General features: G+C 37.6%; 1 protein-coding gene across 1 annotated transcript in view; it reads right to left on the reverse strand.

The window, feature by feature from the left end:
- The window catches only part of LOC140944429 (uncharacterized), a 29,686-nt gene that overhangs the window by 1,302 nt on the left and 10,190 nt on the right, over positions 1 to 18,194 (reverse strand). Inside the window, exons 4-17 of the mRNA XM_073393573.1 lie at positions 14,512 to 14,741; positions 13,594 to 13,707; positions 12,407 to 13,081; positions 11,959 to 12,082; positions 11,452 to 11,681; positions 10,329 to 10,442; positions 8,750 to 8,863; positions 8,215 to 8,328; positions 4,998 to 5,660; positions 3,992 to 4,115; positions 2,928 to 3,151; positions 1,591 to 1,704; positions 1,157 to 1,270; positions 439 to 552 (exon numbers count right to left, since the gene is read on the reverse strand). Coding sequence (XP_073249674.1) covers positions 439 to 552; positions 1,157 to 1,270; positions 1,591 to 1,704; positions 2,928 to 3,151; positions 3,992 to 4,115; positions 4,998 to 5,660; positions 8,215 to 8,328; positions 8,750 to 8,863; positions 10,329 to 10,442; positions 11,452 to 11,681; positions 11,959 to 12,082; positions 12,407 to 13,081; positions 13,594 to 13,707; positions 14,512 to 14,741 — 3,068 coding nt within the window. The remainder of the gene's footprint in view (positions 1 to 438; positions 553 to 1,156; positions 1,271 to 1,590; positions 1,705 to 2,927; positions 3,152 to 3,991; positions 4,116 to 4,997; positions 5,661 to 8,214; positions 8,329 to 8,749; positions 8,864 to 10,328; positions 10,443 to 11,451; positions 11,682 to 11,958; positions 12,083 to 12,406; positions 13,082 to 13,593; positions 13,708 to 14,511; positions 14,742 to 18,194) is intronic.

Below are 18,194 nucleotides of genomic sequence, written 5' to 3' on the forward strand. Positions count from 1 at the left end.
AAGAGAAGTGCAATTTCTTCGTTGACATGGAATTATCATCAGTACTTAATTATCAGAGTATTGTTAAAGTTGCTATGTCAAACATGATACTTTATATGAGCAGTAGCCTAGTGAATGACTGCTGTCCGTGCATCTTTCCGAAGCTTGGAGAATAGAGCGCCCGACTTACCCTTTGTCTAGAATGATAAGGACTCACCTCTTGTCGAGAACTCGAGATTTCATTCCTTGTCCGACGCTCGCGAATAGAATGTGATAACATCCTAACATCGTTTATATTAACGGACAAACCTTTCAACTTTTTCACATGTATCTGGAAAAGGGTTTAGGCCACAGCTGTCTAGTATTTGTTCCCACATTTGGCAATGACTACGAGGTTTGGCAAATCCAAAGAGGAAAACACTACAGAAAGCTACTTTAAAAAGCCAAGATGAAACTTACCAGTTGAACAGTCTTTTCCTTCAAAACCTTCTGAACACTTGCAAGAATAGTCGTTTACTTTATCTGTGCACTGGCCACGGTTTTTGCAAGGTGAGACGCTACATTCATCAATATCTGAAGCAAAAAGAGGAAGGCTTTTACCCATAACGTGCCCCAATGGAATAGTAACCTTTCATATCACTCAACTCCGGTGGATCATGCTTCTATCCTTGTTTGAGAGCCTTGAGAAGTACGTGTGTTTTGTTACAAGCAAATTTAAGTTTATTTCCTCACTAGGAAAGAGTAGCATTAAACATATATTTACCAATTCATTATTTACCAATTAAGCAAACCCCTCAAAAAGAGGATTATTAGCCGGTATTTATTTTAATTACAAATAAATTCAGTACTGAAGAGAATTGAATCACAGTCAAAATAGCCATTCATAATATGATTTTATATTCCTTCTATCTGAATCACAAGAGCCCTTACCGACACTAAAATTCTTTCCATGCAAAAAGCAAATGAATAGCCAACACATACTAAGATTTGCGCTTAATGATTTTGTGGTTGTTTTCAAATATATTTACTGTCAGGTGTTCACAATTTGATTCTTTGTCAACGCTAAAAGAGTGACATCGATATTTTCAGTTTCAGAAAAATCCTTTTTCTGATACTTCCTTTCTTTTTCTTGGGACATTACTTGTATAAAATGTTTTAATTAGGTCAAGTTCCTTACCAACACTACAATTCTTTCCGGTGTAACCTGCAGAACAGCTACAGCGGTAGTCGTGCACAAGGTCAATACATGAACCATTCTTTTGGCATGGGTTCCCTACACAGTCGTCAATGTCTGTTAACGGGAGAAGACAAACTTTACTATAAAGTTTGTGTAGACTTTTTCAAGAACCACCAAAACATTAACGACAGATAAAAGGGTAGATAAACTGTAGAAAAAAATGGGAGTATATAAACCAAGTTTTTAAGTAATCTTGGATCTTTTACAGAAGTTATCTAGTTAATATCTTAAACTTTCAATTCGGAGCCATTTCCCAAACATAACCGGCCAAAACCAATAAAAATTGAAAACAGAGGTGCGGCAGTTTACTTTAGAAAACGTATTGAGCCAGAAAATAAAGAATAATTTTTCATAAAACAACGATCTTTACTCACTGATGCTGCAGTTCCTTCCCGTGAAACCCAAGATACATGTACAGCTGTAATTCAGCGGTAGATCTGTGCATGTAGCACCATTCTGGCATGGCACGAGAGCGCATTCATCGATATCTGAAAGAAATTTTTAATGGCTGATTGAATCAAATAAGAAAAATAACTGTTCTTGTAGCCACCAGACAATCCACACTTTATCTACAAGGCTCATGTCCAAGTCTCTCAGTTATTTCAAGGCTGTAACATTTTGCTTGTTACATTTCACGTTAAAAATATTTTTTCATTTTGCGGCAAAAAGTTTTTACATTTCGCGTTAAAAAGTTGTTACATTTCGCGTTAATGTTACATTTTGCGTCAATTGTTACATTTTGCGGCGTAACAACGTCTCATCAGTTCAATTGACAGACATTGATTTTTTTCGTTGCCACAAAAGTTAAAAATTTTTGTGCGTTTGAGAAAAGATTAACTGATTGACGTGATTTTTCACTGATTGGTTGATTTTGAATGGGACTTATGTCTTTATATTTTTTCATTAGCTGCTTCAAATTCATTGATAGATATGTCTCCTCCTGGGGTTTACTAAAACATTAACATTGAAAACACATCTAATGACAAAAGCCGAGCTCTGTTTACTGGAGTGCTTTAAATGTACACGAGACAGTACTATTTTTGGTCCTTAGATAAGTTTAATCAACATTTCTGAACTTTCGCAATGTGTCTCAAAAAAAATTCTTGGATTTTGGAACTCAAAAATACTGTTTTTTCCTCCTCAGAAATGTCGCTATCAGCGAGTAAAGTATCAAAGAAAGGCTGATGACGTCACGTGACGTTAGTTAATTTGCACAGGCTTCTCTTCGATTCCGGTCATTGCTTTATGCTTTGAGTTATTAAGCGATGTATCTGACTGTAACAAGGTATAGCGTGGTAAATGAAGATTTTCAAGTTGATTGGGGAATTACCAAAAATGACCATCCTGCTATTTGCCGCCATGTTGTTAATTTATTCTACATTCTTGCAAATCATTCTACGTCATACTTGTCGATTTGTCCCCACGATAGGGTAGACACTGTATTTTGGAGGTAAATTCGCCTGTTTTGAAGAGAATATAGGCTCTGTGCACCCTTTATAATACTTTTCATATCTTTTCTTTATTTCATTAAGGGCCGCAGGGTAATAAGTCAATGTAACTGTCACGTGTTTGTTACAAACACTTCCGCATTGTATTTTTGCTGTATTATAGTGATGCCACTGAGCTGTTAGTAACTTTTTTGTAACCTCAAGATTTAATACTGTATATGAGTATCTTTGACACGTTTTCCCCTAGTTGTTTCTACACATACCATTATCTTGAATAACAACGGTCGTGAAGCCAGTGGTTATTGTAGTGACATCGTCTGACGTAGTAAGTGTGAGATAAAAAGCCTCGTTGTTTTCGGGTAAAAAATCATTTACAATGTTCACAGGGATACCAGCATACACCTCTCCAGGCTTAAAGATAATTTCCTGATTTAACCGATGATCAAAATCCACATTTATTTCAGCATCGCCATCGCTGGAATTAAATCTAAATAAATACATTACAATTAGGGTCAACAAAAAAAGGTAAGAGTTTTTTTTTCCTGAAGAAGGACAGAAAATGTGAGGAAGCCTCAAGTCACTTTTGTCCTTACCGTCTTGTTATTAATGTTTACAATAATGTCCTTGGATAAAACAGTAGGATTTGGATATCGTCAGATTATATAAATAGTTTTTTTAAGGCCAACGCCACACGTCGAATTTATCATGCAACAAACACAACTGAGTGAGTTAAGTTAATAAAGTGTCTCACGTCTGTCACATTTAAATTCGTCTGACTGAGTTTGGATGGATCGACAAACACTTCCTATCGGTCCGCTTAACACGGATAAAACGTGCAAAGATCGCCTCGGGGACTGCCCTTAATCTTCTCTTGTTCTCTTGTTCTCACTTTGTTATTGGTAGTTTTACTAGCAAAAAGTCCGACAATTTCTTCTTCGAAAAACGTGTTAAATCTACCGCCATTTTCTCCATTTCTACCAACAGCAGTAAGCTAACCCAACTTCGTCCTCCAGACTCCTCAGCTGCCGTCCTTTCTTTGGTGGACAGCCATTACTATTGACGTCACTTTACTGGATATCAGAAACGCCTTCTAAATTTGGTCAACGTTAGCTGGTTATGAGAAGAGGTTGCACTGGGGATTGGAGGCACTCAGTGACCGAAAAACATTTTGAATGAATAACAATCAATAATAGTGGTCTATTCCCCTCTGATAAATCTCGATATTTCACTGAGTCTAGTCCAATAGTTGTTTAATGTCATCAAATCGTAACTGAGCAATGCAAAATTATATATTTCTAGAAAGTAAATGTTTCATAAGTTGACTTACTGTAAAACCGACGCTAAAAAGATGTTTCCGTTACGAATTACAGGAACAACAACTGCTCCAGCTTCTTCTTCCACCACTGTATTGTTCTGGGCAAATTTTGCTTCCACCGCGGAAGGATTAGCCGCTATAAAAGATCGTAAAACAAATCAAAAGAAGAGCAATTAGAAGTAAAAGAAGATTTAAGCAGTTTAGCTTGCTGCCTGGTATTGAAGCAAGGAAGCTGGAAATTTTCTCGTCTTTTTTTTCTGCTACCCACCCATCATTGCAAAAAAATGGATTAATCGGGTTCTGTAAGTAAGTACACCTCCAGCATTTTGCAAATAGACGTTAAGATAAACGTACTTTCATTCACTGGTGAAAGGCATATTTTCGATATAATTTATTTGCGATAAGGGCTTTTCACATATTGTTAATGACATCTGAACGGGCAGTTTTAGGAAGGCTAAGGAATGAAGCGCAAACAATGAATAAATGTTCTTTAAGTGCAAATGTTGTAGAGCGTCACTTGTGCACAAACCGAACATGCTAGCGCGCAACCTTTTTACAATGCGCATAGTAGGCACATTTACATAGTCAAGAACGAAGCGGTATCATACAACATACATGCATTCTTCTGTTTGTTGCGGTTAAGTAGCCTGCTTGCATTTGTTTGGGCTCACTAACCACAGAAACCACCAAGCTCTATCGGAAACTGCATACAAGTACTCTCAATTTCACCGTTATTTTGGCCAAGGACACTGAAATATGCTATTCTTCATGTAGTCTGTAGGCACTAAATGTTACGTAGCTGCGGCCCGTAATTAATTTTACTGGCCCCGAAGACATATTTTAAAATCATTATTTAAGAATTGTTAACCACGTATCTAATCGCCTAGCCAGTCTATTTGTTGTTGGTGGTCACGGTGGTGGTTGTTGTCCCTTTTCTAACTGAAAACTTCCATCTTAAATGCTTAAAACAGCTTCCGTGGCCCGGGACCTTCAGTCTATCAATTTCTTACAATCTTACCTTGTTCTCGACATTCTTCTTCCAACTGTTTTATTTCCAGCTCAGTTAACAGGTTTCTTATTATCTGAAAGTAACTCACACATATATCTCTCACATTTCCACTGTGAGCTAGTGAAATATTAACGCTTTCTCCACTGTTATCCCAATTTATAGTCGAGTTCGGATCTGCCACCCTTACACTGTCAAAATACAAGTTAAGTTGATGAAGGGATTTTGAGTAAACAATGGCAACATGGACCCATCTGTCCACGCCTGGATATGTTCCTTTTCTTTCAAGAAGATTTGTAGAATTGCCGCCCACAATGAATGCTTGGCCTTGCAACCGTGAAACAGTCTTTGTGACAGTAAACTGTACATGGTATTGTCCTTGGCTCACAGGAGTGGAATATAATATTTGCACCTCTTCATCTCTGGCCACTGTTCCATTAATATAAGCCAGAAATGAAATGGTAAATTCGTCGCAAGTTTGTTTCAAACACTCGTCGGCAAATTCACCAAGAATGACTTCTGTTGCTGATGGTATACAAAGTCCACGAAACCCTTCCTTGCGGCTGGCTGTGGCGCCAGATGGTAAAAGATTGCTGTTAAATGACTGATTGTTCGTCGGATCATAGCCATAAAGAAGGCTCGCTCCAGTTGGAAACAGATACCACAGGTAGGATTCTAAAAAGAATACATGACAGTGTTGTTGTTACTTCACTGGCTGCTAAGTGAGACATTAGAAAAAAAATACAAATTACACTTCTCATGTTAGTAATACACTCTCAATTCACGGGTAGCAAGCAGCCTCAAAGGCTTTTACATATCCTGAGTGAGTACAGTAACTGAAGAGGGATCGATTTTGAACTGTTACAATTTTCTTTACCTATCCCCATGCCAGCTACATTGCTCTAACTCATGGCTCTAACTCAGTTTGATAAGTATTTGTCTCAGCGTAATAGGCTTACTCAACATCAAAGCGGGAATTGCAAGTATCACTCTGCAGAAACCTTAAGCCTGCTTATTACTAATCACATATTCAGGGCCATGGAAGAAATGAAGTCCTGATAGACCTTATCAAAGCATTTGCATATAAAAACACGTCTCTTCAAACTGCGTAATCTGGGCACGTCAAATCAGTTCCTTGAATGGTTCAAAAGCTACCTTACCAATCGCAAGCAGTCCACTCGACTTGGCGCTTAACGATCTGAAGAACTTACAATCACACAGGGAGTACCCCAGGGATCCATCATAGGACCCATGTTGTTTGGTTTTTATATGAAAAATCTACCTTCCGCAGTCAAGTCTCCGAGTATCAATTCCTACGCTGACGACACAATGGTTTATCTTTCCTTTTCTTCAGAGGATACCGATTCCTCTCTTGCCAAAATCATAGAAGACCTTCGCCATATTGCTGGTCGGAGTTGCTCGAAGCAGTTAATGATCAAATCAAGTAAAACTGAACTAATTTTGTTTGGAACAAGGTAGCTCCTGAACAGAGTAAAGGGCGTTACTATAACTCTCCTTAGTCAGGATCTTATTTCTGTACCCTCAGTCAAAGTCTTGGCCATTATACTAATGATCTGACTTCGCCCCTTCTACGTACGTTTAGGTCAAGCACCTATTTTCTAAACCCCTACTTTTAGCTATTTTAACTCATCTTGTCTTTAGTAAGTTCCTATATATACACTTGCAAACAGAACATACAGAAGTTACAACTCGTAAGTAGTTTGATCATGTCTCACCGTTCCTTTAGGAATTAGGATGCCTTTCCTTTCTTTAAAAAGATCAACTGCTGGTGCGCGATGTACATGCAAATGTACAAAATTGTAAACGGCTATACCCCGTCGTATTTAAGTAGTTAAATTAGCAAGAGATCAGATGTGCATTGTTATAATACTAGACAAAGTGTTAATTTAGATCTTCCCAGTGTAAAACAACCACTACTCAACGCCCTTTTCAATTTTACTCAGTCAACATATGGAATTTTCTCAGTGCCAACACAAGAAACAGTCAATCCTCCGCCAGTTTTAGATTATTCGTACAGAAACCTGGCTAAAACGGGATTTCTGGTGACTGCGGTGAGAATTTTCTTTCTTAATTTGTGCCATCGTTAAGGTCAGTCCCTGAGCTAACTTGTCATGGGATGGGAAGGGGCCTCCATGTCAATCCTCAGCGGCGGGGGGAGGTTCTGCAAAAGCGTCGCATGGTCAGTTAATCTGTCTGGAGAATCAATTCACTGGTCATGTTGGCCGATTTGCCAATGAAAGGATTCCCCTCACCGATGTGCTTGGCTGCAAGGCTGTGTCAGGACAGGGGATGATGTTAGGGATGATGTGGCCTTGAATTCTCCGCTTAGGGCTAGTTTTAGTCTTAGCTTGAGCTGCCTCGATCTCGTGGGCCTTAAAGTAGCCAGAGATGGCCAAGTTGAGAGTGTCTTTTTGATAGACTTGAATATTTCTTTGCTAATCAGGGACCAAGAAGACAGTCACCATAGAGGGCTTATGGGTAAGAGCTCAGTTTCTTTAAAATATTGGCCATTAGCCCCTTTATTTAAGTCAAGTTAAGCTGTGTGGCCTAGAGTTGCCAGCTGATGCGATTTTCCTAAATTCGGCTAGATGTTTAATTGACAGTTATTCCACGACTGCGCGTTGGCTATGAGATGGTAGATTAGCCAACGAGGCGCGTAGCGCCGAGTTCGCTACAATCATCTCATATCCAACAGGCGCGAGTGGAACAAACGCCCACAAAATATGCAGAATTCTTCCCGACTTTATTTGACACTTAAAAATAACCGATTTTCAGCTTGTTTTTAATTTTGAGCAGACTCGTACAATTACCATATTTTGAGAGCGTGGTATAATGGCTCGTATTCCATGATGGCTACGCCGATCAGAGCTCTAGAATTGCATTATCCTTTGATTCAGTTTCTAATAATAAGTAAATTATATCTTTTAGCTTAAGATATTTACCTGCAATACTATATTGTAACTTATTCTTATTTTCCTTCTTTTCATCATTAATTGTAAATTAACTCTGAAAATCCCTTAGGGGAGAGAATAAAAACTACTGTACATCATGTTTGTGTTAAATTGTATCAAAGACGCCCCAGCATAATAAATAAATGGGGTTGTTCGGAAATCTAAACTTCCTCCTTTCGTTATTTGTTTGGAATTGTTACTCTATTTAACACTTTATCGTAATGGGTATTGCTAATTGAAAGGAAAGTCATTCTTGCCTTTAGAGCAGTTTTTGCCAGTGTATCCAGGGACGCAAGTACAGTTGTAGTCATTAATCAAATCATTACAACTTCCACCATTCTGGCAGGGGCTATGAGTACAATCGTTGATATCTATGAAAACAGACATAAAATAATGAGCAAAAAAATAAATAGATGAAGATAAAAATAGTACCTTGTGCACCAAAACAGAACCGTTTCTTTAAAGCCTTGCTTATTATGTATCAGACATTGTCAACTGACTATCCTTTAAGAAGATAAATAAAATAAAAAGCTTCGATCAGTTGCCCTGTAAAGTAATCTAGTGAAGGGTCATATTATTAGCCTCCGTTGTAGTCGGACTTGTCACTCGAAATCCAGATAGAGAACTCGATAAATCGGCACCATTCTTTTTTCTCGCTTGCGACGGGTGCAGCGAGTGCCGCTGGGCGAACAGATTCAAACATGTAAACCAGAAAAAGCACATGATATAGTCTCTGGCGTCCTGAGAATCACACTAACAGCTTCAATTTTCGGACAGTTAAGGAGCACTTACTAATACTACAGTTTCTTCCGGTGAATCCCAGTGGGCATGTACAGTTAAAGCCGTTGAACAGATCAATGCAGGTACCTCCGTTTTCACATGGCCCACTAGAACAATCATCTATATCTGTAGGGGAATATGAAAACAATTTCAGCACTTCATATGTAACTAAGCTTAACTAACACATTAATACATTCACCCATTCCGTTCGCTGTATATCTCTTGTTCTGTTTAAAATGTTGTATATGTTTTTTCTTGAGACATAGAAGTACCTGTGTTTAACCAGGAGAGAGGCGATGTTAATTACGGGAAAGGAACATACTGGATAGTGTAATTCCCTTGAGAACTTCTTAATAACTCGCACCCTATTTGCTAAGAATTCGAAAAAGAAACATTTGGGGACAAGAAAAAGGGGCCCTTTATATTACTATTACAAAAGTTAAATACAGTTAAATATGTCGCATAATGTCAGTAATAGAAAGCTGCTGTCCAAACCGATTAAAATGTTTATACTGAGCTATAAAACACTGTGTAGATTGCATAAGCTACCAGATAAAAAGACCAGAAGACCTTTTTACTGTAAAAGCGCTTGATCAGAATCTGTCGTGATCTGTACAGATAGCTAGTACATGCAAAAATTTCTCTTAAAAGGTTGGTTCCATAAAAAGAATGAGTAATCTTCCCAGGAAGGTCAGAGAAGAGATTTACTTTAAGACAGTTATTCCCTGTGTAGTCTATTCTATCTCTGTCTGGGGAACAGAAATTGCTCCCCAGCCTTATTAATTGATAAAACAGAGAGAATACATGCTTAAAGCAGCCAGAACCATATTTAATCTACTACCAGAGTTAAATAACGAGCAAAGTCGAGCTAGGGCCGACTAGCAACCATTATCCTACGTATATAAAAGAAGGTTATTAACCTGCTCTTATGCATCAAGAATACTATGGTAATATCGAAACTGAGATCGACAACATTTTTTAAGAAGAAGGAGGACAATGGATAGGACATGAGCAGAAGGTTTCAACTTGAAATCGTCCGATGTAAATCTGACGTAGGTAGAAATAGTTTAAGGTATAGAGGACCACTAGTAATCTGGAACAGTCTCTCCAACAATCTAAAGGAACTTAAGAATGCACAGACCTTTAAGCTTAGCCTGAAAAAGGCCCGGAACATAATTAATAAAACCAACTTTCAGAAAGAGGCGGCTGTCATTATCAACAAAAAAGAATTCAAAGTTTTTTATACTTTTAGGCTGTACCCTATTATGTTCCAATGATGTGTTTGGTTATTTACTTATTTATCATACACTAGAATCATAGAATTATAAAATCTGCATGGGAATGTTTTCATAGGACGTATTTCAGGATATTATTGTATTATATCGTATTATTTGTATCTGTAAGTAGGAAATATTTTTTTTGCAGGTCTACATCAGCTTTTTAGCTACATACATGTATGACAACATCATATTATAAGTAGTTTTTAAGTTTGACTCTCATTGTTTTTCTTAACGTAAGGAATTTATTGCCGTAGCAGTGTCAAAATATAAGACGTATTAAACCAGGGAGCCTTTTTTACCGGTAAACTTACTTTGAGAACAATTATTCCCTGTGAATCCCATTTGACATATGCAGCTGAAGTTGAGATGAAGATCTATGCAGGTCACGCTGTTAACACATGGACTGGAAGCACATTCATTGATATCTAAATTTTAAAAAAGGGTTATTAAGTAACCATAGCACAAAAGGGTAAGACATGAAAATGCCGTGTTTGCATTTAAACTGGCTAACGTTTCGCCAAGGCTTACGTAAGCGTTTGTGTCTGGGGCTTCCCGTCCCTCCTCGACAAAGTCTTCTCTTCTCCTTTATTAAAGTATGTATGGCTGGGCGGGCGGGACGGCGTGCGCTGACATCAGAACCAAAATTTCTCGCATCGATAAGTCACCAAATGCTTTTATAGGCACGGAGCTTTGGGTGCGGAAGCCCTGCTTCAAGATAGAATACAGTAGTATTGGAAATAGAAGAACTGATGATGAAAACGTGGTTGGTCTCAGTTAGGGAAAAAAAACTTTCTCACCGTTGAAGGGAATTTAGTTTTAGAAATTTTAAAAATAACTGCGACGGATGAGCAATAACATCAGTTGCAAGAATTAGGCGGTCGTCTTTGTGCTCGCCAACGAACAGGGTAAATGGAACAGGCGAAAATCATGTCGGCAAGCGTGGTTTAGGGAAAAGGAGCGCACGCCATCTTTGCGCTTTCTCGCACTATAGAGACTTTTCAAAGGCTATCTTATTAACATGAGGCAATCCACTCGGCAAAAGGTAGGACAAACCAAAGAAAGTCCTAATAGTTAATAACAATGTTCATACTAATTGAAATGAAGATATGATCGTCGCAGTTGCACTAGCAGTTTAAGCAATTGCAAATAAACCCGAAAATAATATCGGGGCTTTAACTGAACGGGATTTAGACACGCATGGCCTCTGCGTTAGCGCTACAATGCTCCATCAACTGAGCTATAAAGACGTATATTTTAGAACAGGTCAATTAGGTGAATTCGTCTTAACCATGAAAGAAAATAAAATAGAATAAAGATGACGTGAACTGCGGAAAACAAATGTCAATGAAGATATGATCGTCGCAGCTGTAATACCAATTTAAGCAATAAATTGCAAATTAACCCGAAAAAATTTCTTTGCTTTAATATTCATACCATTGTCTAGTATAGTGATATTCACTTCCACTTCCGAGAACGTTGTTACGTTATCTGATGTAGATATTGCTACAGATAATGTCTCGTTTCCTTCACCAGAGATTACATCGTCTATGATCTCCACTGAGATGCCAGCAGATGTCTCCCCAGGCCGGATAACTGCTTCACCACTACCTGGAACTCCAGAGAAGTCAGCCCCAGCCGTAGCAGTGATATCTTTTATTGAATAACTTAAAAATAACAAAACAAAAACAAAAAAAAAGGAAAGGAAAAAATATTTTGGTAAAAAATATTTTCTGCTTACTTTTTCATACCGTGTCTAGGTCTGCCTAAGGGTATCAGAAATACGCTTAAATATATCCTCCACTGTGGAGTTATTTCCTAAAATCGGAGTTAACAACTCAGTTACAAATCAAAGGAAGATGACGAAGAAGGAAGTTCACCTGCTAATGAATATTTTTGTTGTTGTTTGAGTGATGTTTACTAGAGATTGTCTTAGTCACTTACTTGATTACTGAAGCCAAAACAAGGTTTCCATTTCGCGGTAAAGTCAATGTAAGATTCCCAATATCTTCACTTGCAACAATGTTTTTCTTTGTTAATTCCAAATGTACCATAAATGGGCTGGTCGCTGGAAGGATTGAGAACTTAAGATAAAATTAAAAAACTCTAACATGTCCTTACTGCAAAAACATTTTACCTGAATACAAACAGCGAAATCAAACGAAAAAATATCCCGATTTCTTATAAAATATGTTGTAAAACATATATCTACCACATAAGAGGGAACTCTTTCAAGAAAGTATTTTTCGAAAGGACAATTTTCAAGGCAGCTTGAGGAAAGAAGAGGCACTATTTAGCGAGAGAAAAAACATTCAACCTTTTTCCCCATTACTAAAGCCAAAAATGACCTCTCCAGGAAAATGTGTTCACCGCACGAACTTAGTTGACTTACCTTGCTCTCGACTTTCTTTTTCTAGTTGTGCCACTTCCGTGGCAGTTAGGGTGCCCTTGATGACCTGCAAGTAACTGACAAAGATGTCCTGAACGTTTGTCCTTGAACCTAATGATAAGTGAACAGTAGAGTTGTCACTTTGCCAAGGAGAAGATACCACAGCGTCACCAGCTGTCACCATGACGCTGTTCACATACAGTTCAAGACTGGTGGAAACTGCTGAGTACACAATAGCCACGTGAACCCAGGTATCAGTTGCAGGAAAAGCTATTTTTCTATCAAGAATAGTTGAAGAGTTACCGCCAACAACATACGCATGTCCCTCCAGGCGCGCAGCAGTCCTCCTTACAATGAATTGCACATGATAGGAGCCTCGAAATGATGAGTTAGAGTCCAGTACTTTCATACTTTCTCCCACGTTCACTGGCCCCACGATATAAACCAAAAATGAAACACTGAAGCCACTACAGACAGTGGCGTTCTTAAAACATGGACTGGCGAAATCTCCTAAGTCGATTTCGCTTGCCTGTGGTATTTGGATGCCTTGTACGTTCTTCTTCGTGGCCACTTTTATACCAGAAGACAGCTCATCGCTTTCAAAAGACATGTTTAACATTGGCTCGTAACCGTAGAGGCGATTTTCACCGACTGGAAACAAGTACCAAGTGTAGGTGTCTGCAAAGCACAAAGGAGGTACATGCGGGTATTACATCAGAACACCAATGACACTTAGGCTTAATTAGTATTATTTATCCAAAATGTTTCTCCATTTTGGCTCAAATCTCCCGGCTAATTCTTCATAGCCAGTTAGTGTTGACCAAATTTGGAAAGCGTTTCCTATATCCGATTAAATGAGGTTAAAACTGCTAAAACGGTAGAAAAAGGACCATAACAGAAAAAAAGTCGTCGTCTTGGTAGAGCTGTAGAAAAAGACGGAACATTTCACACGTTTCACGAAGAAGAAATAGCTGAATTACTGCCTAAGAGGAACAACTTAAATAAAACATTAAGTCGACGGATGAACTCTGGTATTTGAAGAATATATGCACAACTAAACGTACCGTCGGCACGTACCGTCGCCAAACAAAATTAATTATCGTTCATGTTTTGAAAACCAAAGATTAAGCAAGATAAAAGTATTTTAAAAAAAGGGCAAGAAGTCAAGACGTTTTCTTACAGTATCTTACCTAAAGTGCAATTTTTTCCAGTATAGCCCGGAGTACAGGAGCAGTTGTAGTCTGATACCAAGTCAGTGCAGGTTCCATTATTTTGACAAGGACCGCTTGCACATTCGTCGATATCTACAAGATGTTACAAATTAATCACTGATTGTTGTTCATGGTTGTTGTTGTTGTTGTTGTTCTTTTTTGTTTGTTTTATTTTGTTATTGTTTTGCAATATAACAAAATTTCAGTTGATAACCATGCCGAAGTATTGTTCTGGTCGGGATGTTTTACGCGTCACAAACGATTAAGACAAAAAACGTTAGTATTTATTTAACCTGAAGGTTCACATAATATCTTATCAAGGTTCCTTTACCGTTAAGGCCCTCACATAAACACCGCAATGTAATGGATAAATAAATAATATAAACTCGTTAGTATTGATCAAGTTATAATTCTTCTGATCCTGACATACCCTCCGATAAAGTTAGTGCCCAGTTTTGGGATATACAATGACGGTATATATCTAAAATATCTTTTTACATGGATGTCAAGGAACTCAAAACTTAAAAATGTAACATTTGATGTAGTCAATCTCCCTTCATTTTCTTATTACAAAACTTAGACGAAGTGCCTGGCAAATAAGAACTGCTTCTACAAGTATAGGAAATAGGCTGTCTTATCCTTTATCCTCTCATGAACGTTCGCCTCCTTTATGGTAATCCGAATTCAAGGATCCTGGAACTATTTGCTTGTGGAATCCAGAATCTTGGGCTTTGGAAACTGGAATGTTTTGCCACCGAAAAGGAATCCGGAATAGTGCCTTAGTCCGAAATCCCTAGTTTAGAATCCAGCAGATTCCTAGACAGACTTGGAATATCTTACACGGTGCGATTACCTACATTGCAATCCACAGTATTTTTCTGACCTGACTGTACTCACCGTTATCCAGGATAACTAACTGAACACTCTCTTCTGTCACACTAGTGATACCATCTTGTGATGTTAAGTTCAAGATTAAGGTTTCGTTTACTTCTGGCGATGTGTCGTTTACGATGTTCACTGACAAACGTTTAACAACCTCTCCAGGTTTGAAGACGAACTGTCCGTATGACAAATCTTCGATGGTGAAATCCGAAATGTTGGACAAAGTACCCTCTGACAGGGTGTACCTGAAATGATTTAGAAATATTGAAAGAAAAACATTTAAAATCTGCATTTTACTAAGATGAAGATAATGATATCCTGTTATGTCACCTCCCGTTTTACTCTCAGAGTATGGCATGCATCGCCCACGATTCAATTAAGGGAATTTGGCGTTTACATAAAATGCGTCAAGACCTCAAATTCATTGTTTTTGTTGTTGTTGTTGATTTTGTTTTTCATTTCTGCGGGCGGCTTTCTACATTACATAGATAAAAATGGCACACAGCGAAACAATTTGCATCGATGCTGTTCTGTCGCAATTTGTAATAATCATCGCACTTTGTAATACCTGTCGCGATTTGTAATAAATCCATCGCACTTTGTAATACCTGTCGCAATTTGTAATAAACCGTGTCGCACTTTGTAATAAAAGAGCTGTCGCAATTTGTAACAACTGTCCATCGCACTTTGTAATATACTAAGCTGTCGCAATTTGTAATAATTCCATCGCACTTTGTAATAACTTTTTGAGAGTAATTAATTAAGCAATAGAAAACGTTTTCTGTGTTTGCATAGCCTGATATAAACACGAGAGGGGTTGCGAGAATTCGAGACAGTGTTGAGGCCTCAAATGTAACAAATGACCCCAAATGTAATAAAGGTCCTAAGTGTAATAACTTTTGGCCCTAAATGTAATAAAGGTCCTAAGTGTAATAACTTTTGGCCCTAAATGTAATAAAGGTCCTAAGTGTAATAACTTTTGACCCTAAATGTAATAAAGGTCCCAGGTGTAATTCTTTTTAGCTTTTTATATGCTTAGGGTCATAAGACGATTTCATAGCCTTTGCTTTTAGCCTTGTTTCAGGTTAACTGAGCGCCAGAATGTGTCTAGGGAATATCAAACACTGAATACCCCAGGCAGATCCCCTATATATAGCCATTTGAGTAACAATTTATTATTCAGTTATTGATATCACTAGTAATAGTTGACACTACAGCTGCCCCCGCTCTGTATATAGTATTCTTGCTCCTTGTGTAGCTCTTTGAAATATACCGATTCATATTGAAGATGTTCACACATATTTCATACAATAGGTGAGATAAATACAGGAAATAAACGCGAGGTTCCATGCACAGTTTCGGTTCGATTTACACAGCTTTGATCAAAACATTCTCACTTTCGAGAATAGTTTATTCTAAACCATAAGAAAAGATTTAATTAGAAGTTTAATTTTTCGCTATTTCTATTTCACTTTTTACATTTAGTTCATTTACCAGAAAGTAAGCCTTAGAAATTAAAAGTACGTTTGATCAATTCACGCTTGAGCATTCTAGTCTTATTTTAAACTTTATAGCGGATGGACATCTGTGAGGAGGGAATAAGTCAGCACAGAATTTGATGGTCGGCGAAATTCTGTAATCGTCCATCGTTCTGCTAGTGATAAGCTAGCCGTTGAATCATTCACTCGTCTTGCTTTTTTTGGGCCGAGTCTTATTCCGGACAAAACTTTCTTTTGTTTTTTCTAGCGAGTATTATAAGGAACTCTACTTTGAAGACCCAAAATCTTTTTTTAGAGCTAAGAAGAAGAAGAAGAAGAAAATGATGATTGTGATTGTGATGATAATGGTGGTCCAACCAGTCAACTTCCAAATGAAATACTCGACAAAATAATAGACTTCGCGTTAACTGGAACTGACATAAGTATTATTATCACCTATAATTCCCTTAGCCAGCTTGGTGAACCCTTTAAAGAACTCACAATGCGTTATATTTGTCGGCTACCACGAATAAGCTACAACCATCGCGACACTGCGCGAAATGGCTGTTTCAGCTTGCGCAAGTTAAGCAAAGAATTTGTTCCATACAGTGGATTTGTGCTGGCTCTTTTTGGTTTTATGTTACCAATGTATGGTGGAAAGAAGGACGAGGGAGCAATTAAAGTACACTTACTTGCACCTATTTGTTAACAGGCAAAGTAAAAACAGTTTAGCTGATGTTGTGTTATTGACCCAGATTAGAAATCATGGTGGTACTAAAGGCTGCAATTTTGACATTTTTGGCCTTTGCCTATGAAACAGATTTTTTAGTTCAATCCAATGGATGAAGTTACAGTTTCTGGAGAAAATTTGCTATAATAAACGAGGCTCTTTTGTTTTGTTACATAAGTTTTAAGATACGTCAGTCCTTTTTGACATTAAAGAGTTCTTAAAAAATTTACTTCATTGCATGGACCTCTGTTTTCAAGTTGTCGTTAAAGAGGTATTATTGATAACAATGCTAACTGTTAAAACCTATTTACAATTAATCAGTATTCGGTCAAAGGACTATTTACAATTCACTTCGATTAAACATTCTTTTCAGTTAATAATGACAATAAAAATAACAGTGATAATGATAGCAGTAATAATAATAAGTTGTTAGTCAAATGGCTATATAGGGGTTCTGCCTGGGGTATTTAATGTTTGATATTCCCTAGACACATTCTGGTACTCAGTTAACCTGTAATAAGGCTAAAAGCAAACGCTGTGAAATCTTCTTATGACCCTAAGCATATAAAGAGCTGAAAAAATTACACTTAGGACCTTTATTACATTTAGGGTCAAAAGTTATATTTAGGACCTTTGTTACATTTAGGGCCAAAAGGTATTTCACTTAGGACCTTTATTACATTTAGGGTCATTTATTACATTTGAGGCCTCAACAACAGTTATGCAAACCCGAGACGAAGTCGAGGGTTTGCATAACCGCGGTGATTTGATAAATGCAAATTTTGCATTTAAGTATCTTTACAGACACAAACAAAAATTCGCAAATAAACGACTCTGTATATATACAGAGTGAAACTTCGCAGTTAATTAATTGCGAGTTTTTTACTCACTCATATATACGAAGCAAAATTTTGCAATTAGTTAATCGCGAGGTTTTACTCTAAATACATATTAATTACACTGATACAAATCTCGCACTTAACTATTAACTGCGAAATTTTAACCGTGGAGAATTCTCCCAACGCCTCGAGTGTTTATATCAGGCTATGCAAACACAGGGAAAAGTTTTCTATTGCTTTTATAAAATAACTTTCACGAGAAAAAACGCAAAACTTTTTGTATGGCACTGATTAAAAGAGAAATGCTTACCATTCGCAAAATCTTGTCCACGAAGTCTTGCATGCGTAATCAGTTCTTGTTTTGCAAAAAGATGCTTTGCAAAATACGGATTTTTCTAGCTCAAAATGCCGGCTTAAGCAAACAAAAATTGACTCACCTTCTTTGTAACGATTTTCCATGTTTCAGCCGACGAAGGAATGGGTAAATAAAGTAAACTTGTCGAGTTTTGAACTCGAAAACTTTTCAAATTCGTGCTTGCGTGATTAGAGCGCGAAAAACCAAACAACTTGACGCCACAACATTGTTTACACACTCTCATGCAAACACTACTCTCGGCCAATCAGAGTGCGTGTACTATCTTAGTTATTTTA

Source organism: Porites lutea, chromosome 7 (genome assembly GCF_958299795.1).
Source record: "Porites lutea chromosome 7, jaPorLute2.1, whole genome shotgun sequence".
Taxonomy (NCBI): Eukaryota; Metazoa; Cnidaria; class Anthozoa; order Scleractinia; family Poritidae; genus Porites; species Porites lutea.